Below are 17,633 nucleotides of genomic sequence, written 5' to 3'. Positions count from 1 at the left end.
TTAAACCTGCAAAACTTGTACGGCTCTAATCACACCCGGGTTTCCCGTATTGTAGTCACTAATGTAGAGGCAACATTTATGAGCGGCCCAGCGTTTCTACAAATGTATATACGACGATATCACGGGTCCAAATATTGTTCTGTAAATATTCAATTCAAATTAACCGCTAGTAATAAAACACAGAATAAAAATAGGTATATACATGTAAGTAACAAAACTACAGCAGATGCGTCCTTATCCAAATTGGTCTGTCACCCCCCCCCCCCCCCCTTTGTGCTATCTTGCTATTTCTCGTCTTCTTGAGTAACAGCGCCTCCATCCACCCCTGCCTAATAGCTCCCTGTATTAGGAGACACTTGACCGCTCCTTTTCCTTCCTCTCCCTCACTGCTTCCATCGTATCGTCCCACACGCTGGAAATTGGAGTCTTTACGTAAGGTTTGCATTTTTTCTTCTTGCTTCCCTTTATCTTGCACTTGAACGCAATGCTCTGCTCTGGCTCCAGATCTGTGGTCGAGATAATCCGTTTCCTCTCAAGCTCATGGATTACAAGGTCGCACATACCATCCTTGCCCGTCTTCACGATCCCCAACGCACCCTTCCGAATCCCAAGACGACAATAAGCCACATAACGTTCGAGCCAATCACGCATCTTGACCCCAATCTGGGCTGGACACACCGTCTTCGCGTACTCCTTAGTCGCCACAGTCCCAGTGATTCCCATAGCCTGCCATACGGAACTGGTGTCCTTCCCAAGATTACCGCAATAGCAAGGAATCGCTTTCCGGGGGCCATTGACATTGAGGTCATCGAGGAGGCCGTCTTTAGTGGTTGGGGAGTTCCAGTTGTAAGAACTCAGACAAATGGGAACAGTGAACAAGCCGGGGGTTTGTGGGTCTGCAGCCTGCTGAACCGTGGGCCCGTCATTCAGAATGCTCAAGTTTGACGCCAACTGGACATCCTTAAGGCCCATGACATGCGACCAGAATGAGCTCGTAATGATATCGGCCGTTTTTAGGTTCCATGGGTCTGCAGCGAGACCATTGAAACCGAAAGGATCTTCTACGGTGTGTGTCATGATGATACCACGGTCGTTCCAGCGGTACAGGTAGCAGACTGCAACATTGTCGATGCATGCCTTACTGTGCTGCGGTCCAGTAGTATCTTCGGCGCAGGTCTTAACGACCTCGAAATCCTTGACGGGGTTGGGAGACGTGAAAGGAATCGAGCTCCTGCCCTTGGGCCTGCGAAACTCACTCGTGCAGGAGATGAACATCTTCTGGGTGGTTATGGCCATGTTGAGAGTCTTGTAGAAGATGTTCTTCGTCAAGGTTCTGTAAAGGCGGTTAGTAAGGTCAATGATCGAAAGACAGGGAAATCGGAAAACCCACGTCTCAACATCGGAAGCAGTCCAAGCACCGAGAACGCCGTCAGTTGCTGGAAGATATGTGCCCAGCGCGAGGAGATCGGCCAACTCAGAGGAACCATCATCTTTGATACTCTCGGACCTGATGACCCGATTGACGGTTTCCTTGAGTGCCATCCGGGAGATGCGACCAGACTCTTGGATCCACCATTGCATTCCCATCTCGTTGATCTCTCTCGGCTTATCATCCGCTTTCCACGTGGAGAAGAAACTGTTGACCATGGTCTTGACCAAACCCTGGGTGACCATCGGAAACAGGATGCGGCCAACACCGGCAGTGCGCTGGGCCAGTTGGTAGAATCCCAAGGTCCGGTTTGGGATCTTCGTTTGATCTGAAGATTCTTTTATCCAGATCTTCTCAGGCTCGTCCGGGATGGGCCACGTCTTTGCAATTTGTTCAAGACGGTAATCATCATATGAATCCCAGCCTTCGAAACGTCCCAAAACCTCTCGCTCCGTTGTTGGACCCCAGCTAGCGATCCGATCACCTTCACCAAGCTTGGTAGGAGGATTAAGGTTGTCTTTGGCGCGGAGATACGTGATGTAGCTGAGCTGACCTGGTTGGAGTCTACCTTCTGGCTGTTGCCTGCGCTCGTCCTCGGGGATGTTTTCGCCGGCGGCGACTCGGGCCATCCAATCCCGCTTCTCGTCCTGGTTCTCGGCCCAGATCTTTCTGGTGACCGTGTGCCCGTCGACCTGACCATATCCATCGAATTCCTCCTCTTGGATCTTCCGGGCTTCTGCAGAGGGCCAAATACCATGGACGAATCTTCTCCATCCATAGGCGGTGCCAGCACAGAGATCTTTGAAGTCACTCCAGGCATGCGAAGCAGCCTCTGTGAACCCATGGACATTCCAGCGGGCACGAAAGTCAGGAAACCAGCCATGCTGATATTCCACATCACCGACCTCTGCTGCCTTTGCAGGGTCATGGCGAGCCATCGCATTCCCCTCCCACTTACCGTAGAACTCCTGCTTGTTGAGTCTCCCGTCCAACTTGCCATTGTTGTACCACCAATTGGCCAATGACACACCGTCCGGATTCCACCACAGCGAGCCACCAAACCGGGGCGGTACACGAAGTGTGTACGGAGCATCGGGGAGATATCCGTTGTTGACGGTATATCTCGTTAGCTGGATTTCCGAGATCTCTTCATCCGCAGGTGCTGGGAACATATCAACAAGCCCCGGCTCGTTCGAGATGGGGCGTCCTTGCTTCTCCGAGATTTTGGCAAAGACCCAATCCTTCATGCTGCCCCAAGGGATCAAGGGCATAACCGCATTAAGCGCTGACTGGGCGGCCCACAGAGAAATCTCAGAAAGCTGGTTGAATGCGGCAATCCGCTGAAGTTCATCGGCGCTGTGCTGAAACCAGAAAAAGACGTACGACATACGACCGGCCATGAGCCCAACATTGCTCTGGGCGGCTTGCATCGCGTTGTGGATTATATCCAGCGACACCACAAAATGACCGGTCGAGGCCAGGATAAAGTACACTCGTCGGGCGAGTTCGAGGTCTTCAATGTGCCCGACCACATTGAGACAATGCACGGTGCAAGAGCTTTGGGCACCAATTGCGCACTTGAAGTTTGTGTCGCCGAGGAAGTCATAGGCGATCGTAGCCGCTAGACCGTGGTGCTTGAAGTACTCACGGCCTCGGTTCTCAAGGGTGTATTCCCTGAGCCAGGTGTCGCTACCGCTGCGGCGATAGTTTAACTGGGTTGGCGCGAAGGGACGAGACTTGCAAATCTCAACGTTGTCACGAGCGTATGAGGAGATGTCATGAGCGGGGGCCTGGGGAGGGGACTGGGTTAGGTCTTGCGCACAAGCAAGACCGAGAAGGAAGAAACTGCAGTGTTTGGTGAAAAGCATTCTGCTACGCTTAAGAAGTTGTTGGTACAAAAGGTTGTCAAAAAGGATTTAAAAGAAAAGCTTCTATTGAAAACCAGTCGAGAGAACAGATACTACTTGTCTATACATATATCGAGGAGAATTAAGAAAAGCTTAAGGGGGCCCGGCTGTATTTATATTTATTTGAGCCCACCACGTATACCATTGAGTATCAGGACACAGTGTTTCAAGGTGAAGACAGCACGAGTGTGAGGAGGTCATGTTTACGCAGCCGGTACACGCAAAGTGTTCGGTCACCACGATGCAGTTACCGGTTACAGTGGCCTTCAAGATGAAAATTTTCATGACGGCGGCTAGCCTGCAACAAATAACTACGTAATTATGTAAACACAGTTATATCCTTATATATATCGGTTGTAAATAATAGGTAAGATTACCGTGTAAGAAATCCCATGGGGTGGTTACTCCTGAATGCCATGACTGCCGCGATTGATTTTCTGTTGAAAGCTCATCCGTTCACAATGACGATCGCGAACAAACTGTCGAAAATTCTTTTCTTATTGACATATCTACATAGATACCGAGTATACGTATAATGTATGTATACACACGAGTGTTTACTGGAAGATTATAAGTAGAAAGAACATACGTAGTTGTGTACAAAAATGATAGAAACCTGGTACATGATACCAGTTTGATGCCGATCATCATGCTTAGGTGTGGCTGCATTATTACGGGCGGACTATTTATGATCGCATATCGATATTAATAGGCTAAAAACCTAATTCGAGAGCCAGATCGAGCAAAGCGCGGTGCATGTAAGTGATTCATTATTGCATCATACCTGCTCTTGGAACGCGAGTAAGGAGTAGTATTCGAAATTTACAACGTCTAGCCATTGTATAACTCCTGGAACGTAGAACTAGCCCTTCAGTCATCAGGTTACGTTATAATCACATTTTCCAGCCGTGTATGGCATGCACTGCTAACCATCGGGCCCGCACCAGCTAGATGCCGGACACAGGGCGAATATCGGTACCAAAACCTTCGATTTCACCGTTCGCGATATCATCACTACCACACAAGGCCAGGGGCTGATACCTGATGCCAGATTTAAGGCTTAAGAGATGGTTTAGGAGCTCTGTTATTGAAATTGGTGGTTGTACATCGTGACAAAAGATGTCAGGGTTAGGTTTCATGCTGGGCTATTACTTGTCAAAAACATCATTGACATTAGGGTTAGGTGTCATCCTCGCAGGGTTAGTTACGTCTAGGTGAACTCCTTTACAATCTTTTTCCTTAGCCTCATCATCTCTCACGGCAAACCAAGTACTCACAACCAAATTTAATCGATTAGATAAGAACCATGCACGAACACCTGTCTCATGAGTACATGTAAGTAGCTGCCAATTCTATAAAACCTGGTAATTTGATCATTGACACTTACCGCTGCGGCGCGCGCATAGACCAGTCGCAAAACTTGTGACGGAACTTTCGCACCAGTTTTAACAATTGAATTAGACGAGGCATTTAGCCTGAGAATAACAGAACTACCTGTTCTGACGTACGTTCATGATAACGTGGCTACGACGGTGTGAATAGGTTGAGGCGGCGAATGTCTAAATGCAACCACCACCCACAACACAATTGCCATCAATAATAAACAAGGCTTGCGGGGGGTGAAATATTGGTTATCAAATTTAATAAATATAAAAGGGCACTCTCTGAAGTCAAGTGTGGAAGACATTACATGAGCTAGAAGTAGAGAGATTTGGAGATTTGGGACTTGGCGCATTTTTTGCGGCTCGACGTAACAAAACAACACAACTCATGCTAGAAGTGTAATATTGTAATTTTCAGCTGATAGAGTGATTATTCATATGCAAAATATATAGTCTTCCAATTCTCAGAAATAATTCATGACAATTGGTGGCCTAGGACCATGTTGAAAAGTGGCATTTTTGGTGCCTTCCCATGACTTACAACCTAGAACTATACCTTATCAGAGATTCCATATGGCGCGCTTGCTACGTGGGTGAATTCCAAAGCTGCACTAAGGCAACCGAATTTCCCACAGACACGCGTATGCGTCTATCTTCTTTAGGGATTCTCCAAGATTGATTACGCTCACACGTGCCAAAAGAAAGTTCAATAATCGCATTCTCCACTATTTTTCTTTTTTAACATTTACGACCTCTTGAAGATCTAGAGACTTCACACGCCATGTGTGGCTGAGAGCCAAAGAGGCTGTATTCTAGCATGCACCTTATGTATTTGATTCGGAACCGACTTTCTTTCCATTTCTACATACATACTTCGATGTTTTTATTGATATTTTAGTTTAGAATAGGGGTCGCTTGCAACTCTAACCTCGATAAAAACACAAAAACGATATAACCCAGCCCTGTTCACTAATAACAAAGAAGCGGGAAAGTTTATCAACCGATCCCAATAAGAGCTCCTAATATAGTACTCACGAAGCTGATGTTGCTGTGAATTTAAGAAAGGTCACTTTATTTCAAGTAGGACCCAATCGGGTCCTTAACTCGGTTGCTACGGTTGATGGGATAACGAAAATTATAGATTTTTCTTTTTCTTTTTGAATTGAAAGGATACAGTCCTAGGGCACTCGATGGTGCGCGAACGTCTATCAGGGGAAAAAACCTATTTCAAAGCCGAGGGTGGTAAGCGAGACCCACTAGTAGCCCACCATGGCCACTAATCGCTCCAACCGTAACTTCCCCGGCCGGCCTCTATTCCAAAAATCGGATCAGAGAAACCGACGAAAGAGCCATATTCTTAACCCAAAATGATTTTGAGCGAGAAGACAGGGGACTTGGAGAAGGGGGGCGTGCCCTATGATAGCAGTTAGTATATATACCCGCGCTCCAATTGCAAGCCAACCTTTTGAATTCTTATCTGACTGGAACCTCGATTAGCGTACTATATACGTATATAATTCTCTATAAAAACTCGTCCTTTCTTGTTTATTTGTTCTTTTTCCAGGTCTTTTCCTTCCCACTTACCTTTTCCCTCTCGACTAAGAATCTCTAGTGCATGGCCACCGGATCTGATATGTATATGAATACAACGGACCAATAGTTATTTAGGATAATAACTCCCACTTCACGCCTCCCGGCTCACACCAATATACCTTGATTTATACGAGGCTCGGGCCTTGAATTATGTCCTTCCTCTTCTCCAGTTTTGAGTCTTAGACTTTACCAAGATATTTTCACATTTGAAGCCATCGGTTGAATTGGCCAATTGGGTGAGCTAGGTAGATCGGGGATGATAGAGAACATGAAAACGGATGGTGAAGAATGAGAGTGATTTGCTCGTTTGTTCCACAAGAAGCTGCCTAGGATTGATGTTTTTCCAATATCTCTTTTGAATCTCGAGCCAAAAATAAGGACTGAGGATGTGTAGTTGTTACTCTTTGAATCACTTCGTAGCTCTCCTGGTCTTTAGTCAGGTGTTTTGTTGACTTGAACTACTTTCGCAGAGCTCTGGAGCTTTTCTTAGCTTCTTTATAATATTTTCTTACATCAGTCTATCTCGGCCAGAAGCCCCACCTAGTTTGGTTTTGGGTACATCTAATAAGTATATAATTATAACCTGCATATGCAATGTGCTTTTATAGTCTTCTGATTGGTTCATTGAGAGCTGTTTTTGTTTCACTTGAAACATGTTGTGTTGGATATTAACATAGGGTATTGTGCTGAGTGTTGTCAGAGTGTTAATAAGGTTTCTACTGGTTCTGGGGATCGGTTAGTAGTTCGATTTTAGCAGCTTGGTGGCTGCTAAAGGGATATACCTGTAGTTTTAACTGGAGAAATTGTCTGACCTATCCGTTGATATATCGGGGATATCAGAAAAGGCACATATTGACCAGAGCAGATCTAGATATAGTGATGGACTTTGCCTGCCAGGAGGGGTCGAGGGCCGCGCAGCGGCCTGAGAGCCCCGACTGACAGGCAAAAGAGAAATAAGCCGCAAAGCGGCTTGCCTGTATATTGGACTGATTGATATACATATAGTACCGGCCGAAGGCTGGAAACTACTTGTATTTAGTAGCCCTATATCCATTCACATCCCAATTGGAACTACTCTCGTTTCACTGGCGATACTAATCCCCACCCCTAGCGCTAATTGATAGTCCTTATGGTGTGTACCCAAACTACTTAGTACCTATACAGATTCTCGATTATAACTGGGGTGTATTAGTATAGTAATAAGCCATCGATCACACGCGGGTTAGTTGTATATATAATGGTCAGCTGTATATATAATGGTCAGCTGTAGGTGTGCACCAGAGTTAAATCGGCGACGATATTGTTCCTAAGGTGACTACAAGGGATTAATTTCTCTTTGGTGACGATAGCTGCTGGGTTTACCGGTGAGAGCCGGCCGCTGAAGCTTGATGCTAGAGCTCGAGTCGCAAGGCTCCATTAGATCTGGGGGTGTGTACCAGGGACTTGTTTAGGCGGAGCATACATGTAGTTTTAATACCTGTAGGTACCAGTAGCGAGTGATTGTGAGCGTGGCTGGCGACGATACTCAGGTGCATGTGCGCATGCATATGGTTAGTTTCACAGTCACCTAAACAACTATGGCTCTAGAAGCTATGGTGGGTAGGTGTGTAAACTTCGGCGTTTGCAGCCAATCAATCTATAGGAATTGGGAGATCTACTCCCATAATGGTACTAGCGCCTAGCCTGACGGTGGAATTTTCTCTAATTCCCATACAAAAAAAGTTCCTCTGAAGTTGACACACGTACCCCCTATGCCTTCTCGCGCCATACGTGTATGTCTACAACAAAAAGCAAGTGGTAACGTTTCTTTGATCGAGTGATAGCTTATGATCAAACACATACATTAAGTGTAATTGCGCATATAATCCTCACTAATAACAACAAGCTGTAAGTATTTTCGATTCTTATTTATGGAAATTTAATTCTTTAATTTAATAAATTACAAAAAAGCTAAATGCGCGCATGCGTTTGATTTGTGCCATTCGATACAGACGCGTTCAGAGTTATGTTCGTGCCAAGAACATCCGGGTAATGCTTTTATACATTTCGAGACATTTACAGAAGAGCCTCGTTTCCTATTCACGAACACCCCCAGGCAAACAATTTCTAACCCACCTGCCGCCGGCGCACCGCTTTCAACACATTCACCAGCCCATATCATAAAATCCTACCGTTAGAATCATGCCCGTTGTTAAGGGCGGCGTTTGGACTAATGTCGAAGACGAGATCCTCAAAGCTTCCGTCTCTAAATATGGTCTAAACCAATGGCAACGCGTCTCCTCGCTGCTCGCGCGGAAATCCGCCAAACAATGCAAAGCCCGTTGGGCAGAATGGCTCGACCCAAGCATCCGCAAGGTCGAATGGTCCCGTGATGAGGATGAGAAGCTTCTTCATTTGGCAAAGCTCATGCCGACACAATGGAGGACTATCGCGCCAATTGTGGGAAGGACGGCGACTCAGTGCTTGGATAGGTATCAGAAGCTTTTGGACGAGGCGGAAGCTAGGGAAAGCACAGAATTAGGACTGGCGGGGCCAGAAGGTGGAGAGGCGAGCGCGCCGAGTGCAGATGATATTAGGAGGTTTAGACCGGGGGAGACTGACCCTGACCCCGAGACGAAGCCTGCGAGACCTGGTATGGGCTTCTTTTTACTGTCGAGCTTTATCTTTGTTTTGTGTACTGATGATGGTGGTTTGTAGATGCTGTGGACATGGACGAGGACGAAAAGGAGATGTTGAGTGAGGCACGTGCTCGTCTCGCTAACACACAGGGTAAAAAGGCGAAACGTAAAGCCCGTGAGCGGCAACTTGAGGACTCACGGCGTCTGGCTGTCCTCCAGAAGCGCCGAGAACTTAAACATGCCGGTATTAATATCAAGCTCACTCATCGCCGCAAAGGTGAAATGGACTATAATGCGGACATCCCATTCGAGAAGCAGCCAGCGTTGGGATTCTATGACATTGGTGAAGAAGAGGCAAGAAACGAGAGGCAGCGCGCAAACATCGACCCCCGAAAGGCACTGTCACATACAAAGCGTAAGGGCGATCAAGACGAGGAAGCTGAGCGGGGCAAAAGAAGAAAAGGAGGTGATAAGGACAAGAATGGCGCTGCGGCGGCATTCGCATCCGCAGCAAAGGCTGGACAATTGCAGAAGATTAGGCAGGCAGAGCAGCTCAGCAAGCGCAGACAGCTTGTGTTGCCGTCGCCACAGGTCGGAGAAGCAGAGCTGGAGGAAATTGTCAAGATGGGAATGACCGGCGAGGATGCGAACAAGATCGCAGGCGCGAGCGAGAATGAGTCTACAAAGGGTTTGGTAGGAAACTACACTAGTATCAATGCCGGACAGCCAATTCGGACTCCTCGAGCACCTCCAACGGAGGACCGTGTTGCCAATGAGATCAAGAATATCCGCGCCCTGACAGAAACACAATCCTCGCTTCTTGGAGGAGAAAATACCCCACTACATGAAGCAGGTACAACAGGTTTTGATGGAATTGCCCCAAGAAAAATGGTCGTTTCTACACCCAACCCTCTTGCGACACCGTTCCGCCAGGGCGGAGGAGTTGGAGCTACGCCAATGAAAATTGGGCAGACGCCTTTAAGAACGCCGAGAGATTCATTGGCTATAAACAATGGAGCCTATACAGGAGCTATGGTCTCAATGACACCAAGGGACCAGAAGCTACAGCAGCAGTCTTTGAAGGAGCGGCTGAAGTCTGGGTATGTGAAACTGCTCAATTCTTATGTTATCTAACTAATTGATTGTAGTTTTGCGTCCCTACCCAAACCAAAAGATATTGAGCTCGAGGAACCTGAAGAGCCTGAAGATGCAGACATGGAGGCCGGCCCCGCCATTGTAATTGACCAGGAAGAGATCGACCGCCGCATGCGCGAAAAGCGCCAAGCAGAGTTCGAGGCCGAGCAAAAACGCCGTACCCAAGTTCTCCAACGATCGCTCCCTCGCCCATCAACGCTAGACATCGACGCTCTAGTCAACCGAGCACATAACGAAAGTGATGCAATTAGAGCTATGGTATCACGAGAGATGGCGACCTTGATCGGCTCAGATGCACTAAAATACCCAATTAAAGGCGGGAAAGTCAGTGGGTCACCAGGGCGTTTCGAGAAGTTTGAAGATGATCTTTTAGAGCGAGCAAAAATGGAGGTGTTGATGGAGTTGCCAGAGGAGGTTGCGAAGCAGGCTGGTAGTGAGTTTGAGGAGGCTTGGCAGAACGTTCATGGGGCGCAAAGGAATATATTACCAGGGTTGGAGGAGTATGGGAGGGATAGTGTGGATCGCATACAGTTGATAGTGCAGGCCTTCGACGTACGTTACCTCTTTTCAGCTTATCGCGTCGAACACAGTAACTAATATTTTGAATGCTATAGTCCGCACAAGACAAGCTCACCAAAGATGCCATCCAAGGCAATAAACTTGAGAAGAAACTAGGCCTCCATCTTGGCGGTTACCAATCCCGTTCTAAGCTCCTCACACAAAAAATCATTCAAGCCTCACAAGCAATATCTGAAACCAAACAAGACCTTGAGTCGTTTAGAACTCTGCGGATTAGCGAATCTGATGCAATCCCAAGGAGACTAGAGGCGATTAGAACCGAGGTTGCATTCTTGGACAAGAGGCAGAGGGAGGCGCAGGAGATCTATAGGGCTAGGAGAGAAGAGCTGGAAGCTTTGTAGGGGATATGAAGTTACGATGATTTGTTTTGGTTTGACTTGTTATGGATCGCGGATTGTTGATTTCTTTTTCTCTTTTACTTTACGTTTGCAAGTGTTCTGTACTAAAATCAGATGTGGCGTGAGACGCACGCCAGGCATGGGGGTGTCAATTGTATTTTAAGACGGACAGGTCACAGGTTAATAGCTATGCCATGGAAAGTAATATCGGGAGGGTAGGAATTTAAAAGAGAGAGAGAGATAGTAGATAAGTAGGGTTTCTGCCCCTAATTTGATGCGTTGGCAGCGCAAAATGTGTGTCTTGTCCCTTTGTAAGAAACTATCATATGATTCCTGTAGTTAATTGGACGACAGCCCAACCCCAAATTACACTACATAGGGTTCTCTTTACCTCCACTAAATAATACAAGAAACCTCCCTTGCCCCACTAACTTATTTACCCCACCCTCGAGAACTCAAGATGTCACAAAAACGTCTTCGCTCCGACTCGGCCGCCTCTACCGACCCAAATACCTGGACTATCTTTGAGCCGTCCTCGGCCCCAGATGCCGATGGTGACATTATTCCCACAAATCCCCATGACACTAAACACTCCCGTCATGCCGTCACCTCGGCCCCAGCAATAACATGCTTCCTACCGCCGTCATGCGCAGCAGGAACCGCATTTGCTAGCCATGAGCTGTTTGAGAGTCATTACGCACAGGCGCATACCAATCGCTGCTTAGAGTGTGGGAAAAACTTTCCGAGCGGGAGGTTTCTGGAGCTACATATCGCGGAACATCATGATCCGTTGCAGGAATTGAGAAGGGAGAGGGGTGAGAAGGGGGTATGTTGCTTGTTAATACCTATATAGTCTGATGATGAGTTAGAAGGAAGCTGATTCGGCGGTGTGGATATGTAGTATGGGTGCTTTGTGGAGGGGTGTGAGCGGTTTTGTTCAACGCCGCAGAAGAGAAGGAGGCACGTTATCGATAAGCACCATTTCCCTAAGGTGTGTTTTCGACTCGGTTCGATTATTATAGGCTTTATGGGCACTTAAATACTGATTTAATGATTATAGGAATATAACTGGGGAATTGTGCAATGGGGTATTGATAACCATACAACTTTACTCACTCGTTCCACCACCAAAAATACTCCTACTACAACCCCAACTACTAGTCCCACTACAGCTGCCACACCAACAACCCCCAATAAACCACAGAAGCTAGGTGGTAAGAACCCAAGCCCCAAACAAAAAGATCCAAGTAGGCGAAAAAGACCAATGGATATTAAAGAGGAAGAGGAGGGAAAGCCCTCATTGGAGAAAGGAAAAGAGGTAAAAGAAGTAGATATGCTCGACGTTGCGAACGCCATGAGTGCCATGAAGTTAGTGCCGCCTAGTGTTAGGTTTGGTGGGAGAAGAGGAGCTAGCATGAGATAGTAAAAAATATATATATATATTAAGAGAGGGATCCGGATGCAAGGATTGGAGTCGGGGTTTTGACCTTTTTTTTTTTTTACTTATTTATTTGGCGATCATTGTGTGCATTGAATGATTGGGCATTATTTATTATTATTATTATTATTATTATTATTATTATTATTATTATTATTACTATTATTATTATTATTATTATTATTACTATTATTATTATTATTATTATTATTACTATTATTATTATTATTTCCCCACTCCTTTACAGTAGAAATATGTATTGTTTCTCAATGGGTGAGACGTCTCGCTGGAGTTTTGGATATAGCAAGATATTTATTACTCTTGTAGCTAGCTGATGCTATTGCTAGGTGACAAGATTTTGTATGGGAATTATCAATAGATATGAAAGGGATAATAACATAACCAGAAAGCCCTGGGTTTGTCGATCTGCTGGTTGCTACGTAAAGTGAGGCTTAATATGTTGAATAAACTATATTATTCTAATAAACGATAGGATAAGTTCAGTATGGACATTTCAATGATAGCAACTGGTAGGATAGTTAATTTTATTTCGTGTTGTACAGAAAAATTCACAAAAAGGAAAACTCAGCCTCACTAATATTTTTTGTCACCTCATACACCTCCTTCCAAATTCCTCCGGCAGCCCATTTGAACCCTTAGTAAGATCCACGACCCCTTCCACGGGGCGTGAATCCACCACGAGACCCGCCTCTGGGAGTGAATCCGCCGGAGCCACCTCGTGAGCCACCACGAGGGGTGAAACCACCGCGTCCACCGCGAGGAGTGAATCCACCCCTGCTACCGCCTCTAGGTGCACCACGGCCGCCACGGGGAGCTCCACGGCCGCCTCGAGATCCGCCGCGTCCGCCAGCGGGCTTGGGGCCCCTGGGGCCGACTGCTTTTGGTTTGGGGAGGAATCTAACAAGCTTATTAGCTCACATAATGGGAGAACAAATGGGCGGATGTTGACCTGTCCAATGGCAATAACTTGTCGCCGCCAATGTAGAATTTGTCGCCCTCTTTGAAAGAAGTAGCGACGATGCCGTCTTGCGGTTTGATAGTGAAATAAACCTGGTTCATAGGGCCGAGGATCTCATCGACTTTACCAATAACAGACTATAGAAATCAAATTCCTACTTGTCAATATTGTTGAAAAAAGATAGTAAGTCAATTTCAAGAAAATAATACCTTGTTCTCGAGGTAAATTGGCGCATTGAAGTAGGGGATCTTAGTGTTGATTGACTGGCATACGATTTCCCCTTCACAAGCGTGCATGAACTTTCCCATTTCTATTTCATGACCAATTAGCCACAAAAACACCGATTGCGGGGTGGGTTAAGGCTGAAGCACAAACCTAGGACTGTATCGGGAGGGCCGGTAGGTGCCTGGAATCCAGTACGGCCACCTGGAATTTCCTATCAGCATTGTTTTCCAGGGGGAGGTTCAGACTAGAGAGAGAAAAAAAAGCCTTTATTCACCTCTGAAACCACCACCACCACCGAAAGAACCACCGCGACCACCTCTGTCACCGCCTCCTCTACCGCCACGGAATCCTCCTCTGCTCATTTTGAAATTGGTACTAGGGTCGGGGGAGGTAGGTGAAGATTACTAGTGGGTTCTGTTAACGTTGGAACGAGAGGCTCTTGTCAAAGGTTTGGAGTCGCAGATGAAAATTGCGGGTATGGTGCCAAGAGACAAGGTATTGGGTGGCTAGAGAAAAACATATATTGTGGCTTGTGACTGCATCAAAAGGGCTTATTGTGGCTAGTGAATAGTTAAACGTCTCAGTTGACCAGCAGAGACGAGGTGGCTGAACAGCACCTCGATTCGGCTGACAAAACACCCCCCATGCGGCTCTGCGGGATCTGGGCGCTTATCGTCTAAGTCACTGTTCACAGAACTGCCATAGTCGAGCCCTCACTTAGGTTGCAGCAAGCAGCCAGCAGCCCAACAGCAGCAAGCAGCCAGCCAGCCAGCCCCACCATCCTATCTAGCTCAGATATACGGCTGTAACAACTCTTTCCCTCCCCCACCCCCGCATTATGAACCGCACATTTGTCTACTCACGTATCAACGGCATCAATATCAAATTCGACCTCACATTCCCGAGTGTCGGAGAGCCTACAAGTAGTCATGGCAGAACGGGTGCGGCCAAGAAGACCATCGCTCTTTTGATGAAGAGAGTAAACCAGATGATAGAGGGACAATCTACGAACTCTGCTCCTGCTGGTCCTGTACGCATACCTGCTGTTATATTCTTTCATGGGGGTGGCTTAACTGCCGGGAATCGAGAGTTTTTTCCAAGGGATTTCAAGGGTATGTTCAATATGTTCTTTTTGTTCGAGCGGTGGTATGGTGGTAGTTCTTGATAGGCTGGCCGTTGTTTCTCCGGTAGCTTCTACAGTTGCCTCTATCACTGCTAGCACTACATGTACCTCCTACCACCACTCATGCTACGCTACCGCTACAGCATACCTTCTACTACTACCAGAATGCTATCACTACACCTCCTGCCTACTACCACTACTACTGCTGTATTTTTGGAAAGTTTATTGGTTGGTTGACACAATCACCTGCCCCTCTCTCCGCAGCCGATGTTCTCGCCCAGGGAATAGCCTTCATCTCAGCCGATTACCGTCTTCTCTTTCCATGCACAGCGCATGATATCCTTGTCGACGTTAGAACTCTTTTTAGCTTCATAGGGGAGCAGCTCAACCCTGCTCTATCATCTTCCAGTTATCCCGGCGACCCCTTCAACTTCCATATTTCTCCCGATCATCTTGCTGTTGCTGGAGCAAGCGCAGGTGCATACCCTGCACGCCTTGCTGCACTCTACGCAAATCCTAAGCCAAAATGTTTCTTCTCTCTCTATGGCACTGGAGGGAATTTACTAGACCCGTTCTATCTGAGAACTCCTGATGCCGCACAAGGTGACTTGGATATCGGAACAAACGCCCGCTTTATGTCCCCCGGTGGTCTCGAGGCTAGAGATACTGTCGCGCCGATCGCCGACTGTCCAATGGGCTTTGATGACACCACACGCTCTATCCCTGGGTACTCCGACCGACTCTTAACCCTCTACGTAACATTGCTCAAATCAGGAAGATACCTAGACTTCCTCACAGGCGTTGAAGGACTTGGGCAGCGCCTTCGTACGGCTGCAATCAGGTCCGGGGTCCCGGTGAACGATGAAAGCTACGATTGGGAACGTATTGTGGATGCAATTCCACCTGAAGCGAACTGTTTATTTCCCCAACTTCACATTTCCAACACCTTTCCACCGTCATATTTAATCCATGGCAGCCAGGATAGGGCAGTTCCAGTTAGCGAGACAACTGAGTGTGACCGCATGCTCAAAGAAGCTGGCGTAAGAAGTGAAATGGTCATTGCGAATGGCCTTGGCCATACATTCGATCAGCATATGGGACCCGATGGATGGCAGAGATACGCAGGTGGGGTAGTGCCTTTCTTACTGGAGTATATCGCAACGGAAGGGATGGAGACGGAGAGTGCCGACGGTAGATGACAATCGAAACTGGAAGGGGTTTATGGAAACTGTGATGCGGGGGTAAGGCAAAGACAGCTTTATCCCCATAATTTACCTTTTTCTCGCATCTTTTCTTATATCCATGAAATGACCACCATATTAAATATCATATCAGTTCTCACGAACGTGGAAATGGTGGCATCAATGGTCTGGATGGCTTGATATTGGGTATGGGGTGGATATTTCTGCTAGCTATCTATCGAGGGTTCTTTGTCAATATGGTGGGGAATTTCGATTTTTTGGTCGGCTTTTTTTTGTCCTTTATTTCCTTTTTCGCTGGCCTCATTACTGGCCACTTTCTTTAACTGGATTTCCACGGGAGCGGAAACCGAATTTGCTGGGCGAACGCAGGTAATGAAGAATACCCGGGTGTAGGCCCAAGAGTGGCTATTCTTGATGATCGAGTATATAAGTCATTTTATTCGATCTCGCCAGGCAAGTTATGGTATCCATTATCTAGATTTTGAAAATTTGGGTCTTCATGCCTAAATCACAGAAGTGGTATTATGTTTTGAGAGGCGCCTTTCTTGGATTAGATTTCTCTTGCTACATCTCTTATTAAGATGGAATATTGAGTCGAGCCATTTGATGGTGTTTTAAACGCCAATCTGTAGTTATCCCCTTCACTAAGAGTTAACCAATTTACGTCATTGTGTAACCATATTTTCTTATTCCTGGCCTCGAACATAAATGGCATTGTATATATCCAATAGTTTTCCTATCAATTCCAATTGAAGACTAAGGTGACCTTGTATAGGATAGAACTGACCAGACAGTACTTCAAAGGACAGTAAAGAAAGAAAAAAAGAAAAAAAAACCCCGAAAGGTTAAGAAAGACAAGTAGAAAAAAAAGGAGAAAAAAACAAGAAAGGAGAAAGGAGGCATGCTTAATGATGAGTCCTAGACCTATAACTATTAAAATTGATGCCACAGTATGTGTGGAGGATTAGGTAGGCTGGCGCAGGGCAATTATTCATTACATGTGTACATTATAGCTACATGCACTTAATGTGAAGGTGTGTATCGTAAGATTGGAACCTAGGGGAATGCCGTTTATTTATATAAGGTAGATGAGGCGAGGGGTAGGACATAATTACAGTAAAATTAGTAGATAAGGTACTAGATCAGGGTATCCACATGTTTTCTTTTTTAGAGTACCACATGGTGGGGCTTGGACGCGAGTGATATCGTATGTTTAAATCATTAACCAACGAATGCGTTTGCAAAGTCGTTTGTCGCTTATCGTTCAAACCTGAGAGCGGGAGATTTCCCGCCCGTATTGAATGTCACTTAGTTTACTCAAATCATATTCCATTCTAGCTCTGGAAAAATAAAAATGGGCAGGTGTTTATAATTGTACGACTGAGTTATTAATCACAGGGTATCACTCGTGCTTATTATTGCCAAGACAACGAGGGAAAAAAAATCTCCTGATAAGCAATTAGCTAACCAGCAAGGCTGTGCGCTGTCATTTAAGATTTATTCTCTTGGTGAAATGACATTTTTATGGAGGAGGGCAATTGCGAGTCTCTGGATAGGTGAAGACTTATGGGTTTGTGTTACCGTAGACTTGCATAGCTAGGGAAACATATATACTGTGCGTGATTGATCGGGGGGGGGGGGGGGGGGCTATCCCTATCAATGGGC

At 46.3% G+C, this 17,633-nt stretch overlaps 5 protein-coding genes across 5 annotated transcripts; 3 read left to right on the top strand and 2 right to left on the bottom strand.

Annotated features, from left to right (window-relative positions):
• Positions 1 to 345: 345 nt before the first annotated feature.
• LAJ45_02543 (uncharacterized protein) lies at positions 346 to 3,297 on the bottom strand (the record flags this gene model as incomplete). Its single annotated transcript, XM_046112134.1, has 1 exon — positions 346 to 3,297. One exon carries the CDS (start codon positions 3,295 to 3,297, stop codon positions 346 to 348), a length of 2,952 nt encoding a protein of 983 aa, XP_045975034.1.
• Positions 3,298 to 8,492: 5,195 nt separating this feature from the next.
• LAJ45_02542 (uncharacterized protein) lies at positions 8,493 to 11,004 on the top strand (the record flags this gene model as incomplete). The annotated part of the gene is made up of 4 exons (XM_046112133.1): positions 8,493 to 8,943; positions 9,009 to 10,029; positions 10,078 to 10,636; positions 10,699 to 11,004. 4 exons carry the CDS (start codon positions 8,493 to 8,495, stop codon positions 11,002 to 11,004), a joined length of 2,337 nt encoding a protein of 778 aa, XP_045975033.1.
• A 457-nt stretch (positions 11,005 to 11,461) lies between these two features.
• LAJ45_02541 (uncharacterized protein) lies at positions 11,462 to 12,424 on the top strand (the record flags this gene model as incomplete). Its single annotated transcript, XM_046112132.1, has 4 exons — positions 11,462 to 11,827; positions 11,903 to 11,992; positions 12,062 to 12,215; positions 12,285 to 12,424. The coding sequence occupies 4 exons, from the start codon at positions 11,462 to 11,464 to the stop codon at positions 12,422 to 12,424; spliced, it is 750 nt and encodes a 249-aa protein (XP_045975032.1).
• A 671-nt stretch (positions 12,425 to 13,095) lies between these two features.
• Positions 13,096 to 14,005, bottom strand: LAJ45_02540 (uncharacterized protein; the record flags this gene model as incomplete). Its single annotated transcript, XM_046112131.1, has 5 exons — positions 13,096 to 13,357; positions 13,410 to 13,555; positions 13,628 to 13,728; positions 13,794 to 13,844; positions 13,918 to 14,005. The coding sequence occupies 5 exons, from the start codon at positions 14,003 to 14,005 to the stop codon at positions 13,096 to 13,098; spliced, it is 648 nt and encodes a 215-aa protein (XP_045975031.1).
• A 476-nt stretch (positions 14,006 to 14,481) lies between these two features.
• LAJ45_02539 (uncharacterized protein) lies at positions 14,482 to 15,965 on the top strand (the record flags this gene model as incomplete). Its single annotated transcript, XM_046112130.1, has 2 exons — positions 14,482 to 14,755; positions 15,031 to 15,965. 2 exons carry the CDS (start codon positions 14,482 to 14,484, stop codon positions 15,963 to 15,965), a joined length of 1,209 nt encoding a protein of 402 aa, XP_045975030.1.
• Between the last annotated feature and the right edge of the window lie 1,668 nt (positions 15,966 to 17,633).

Source organism: Morchella importuna, assembly GCF_003444635.1.
Source record: "Morchella importuna strain M04M26 chromosome Unknown Morimp01GS004, whole genome shotgun sequence".
NCBI lineage: Eukaryota > Fungi > Ascomycota > Pezizomycetes > Pezizales > Morchellaceae > Morchella > Morchella importuna.
Note: the sequence above shows the minus strand (reverse complement) of the source record. Positions and strands in the feature narration are given on the sequence as shown.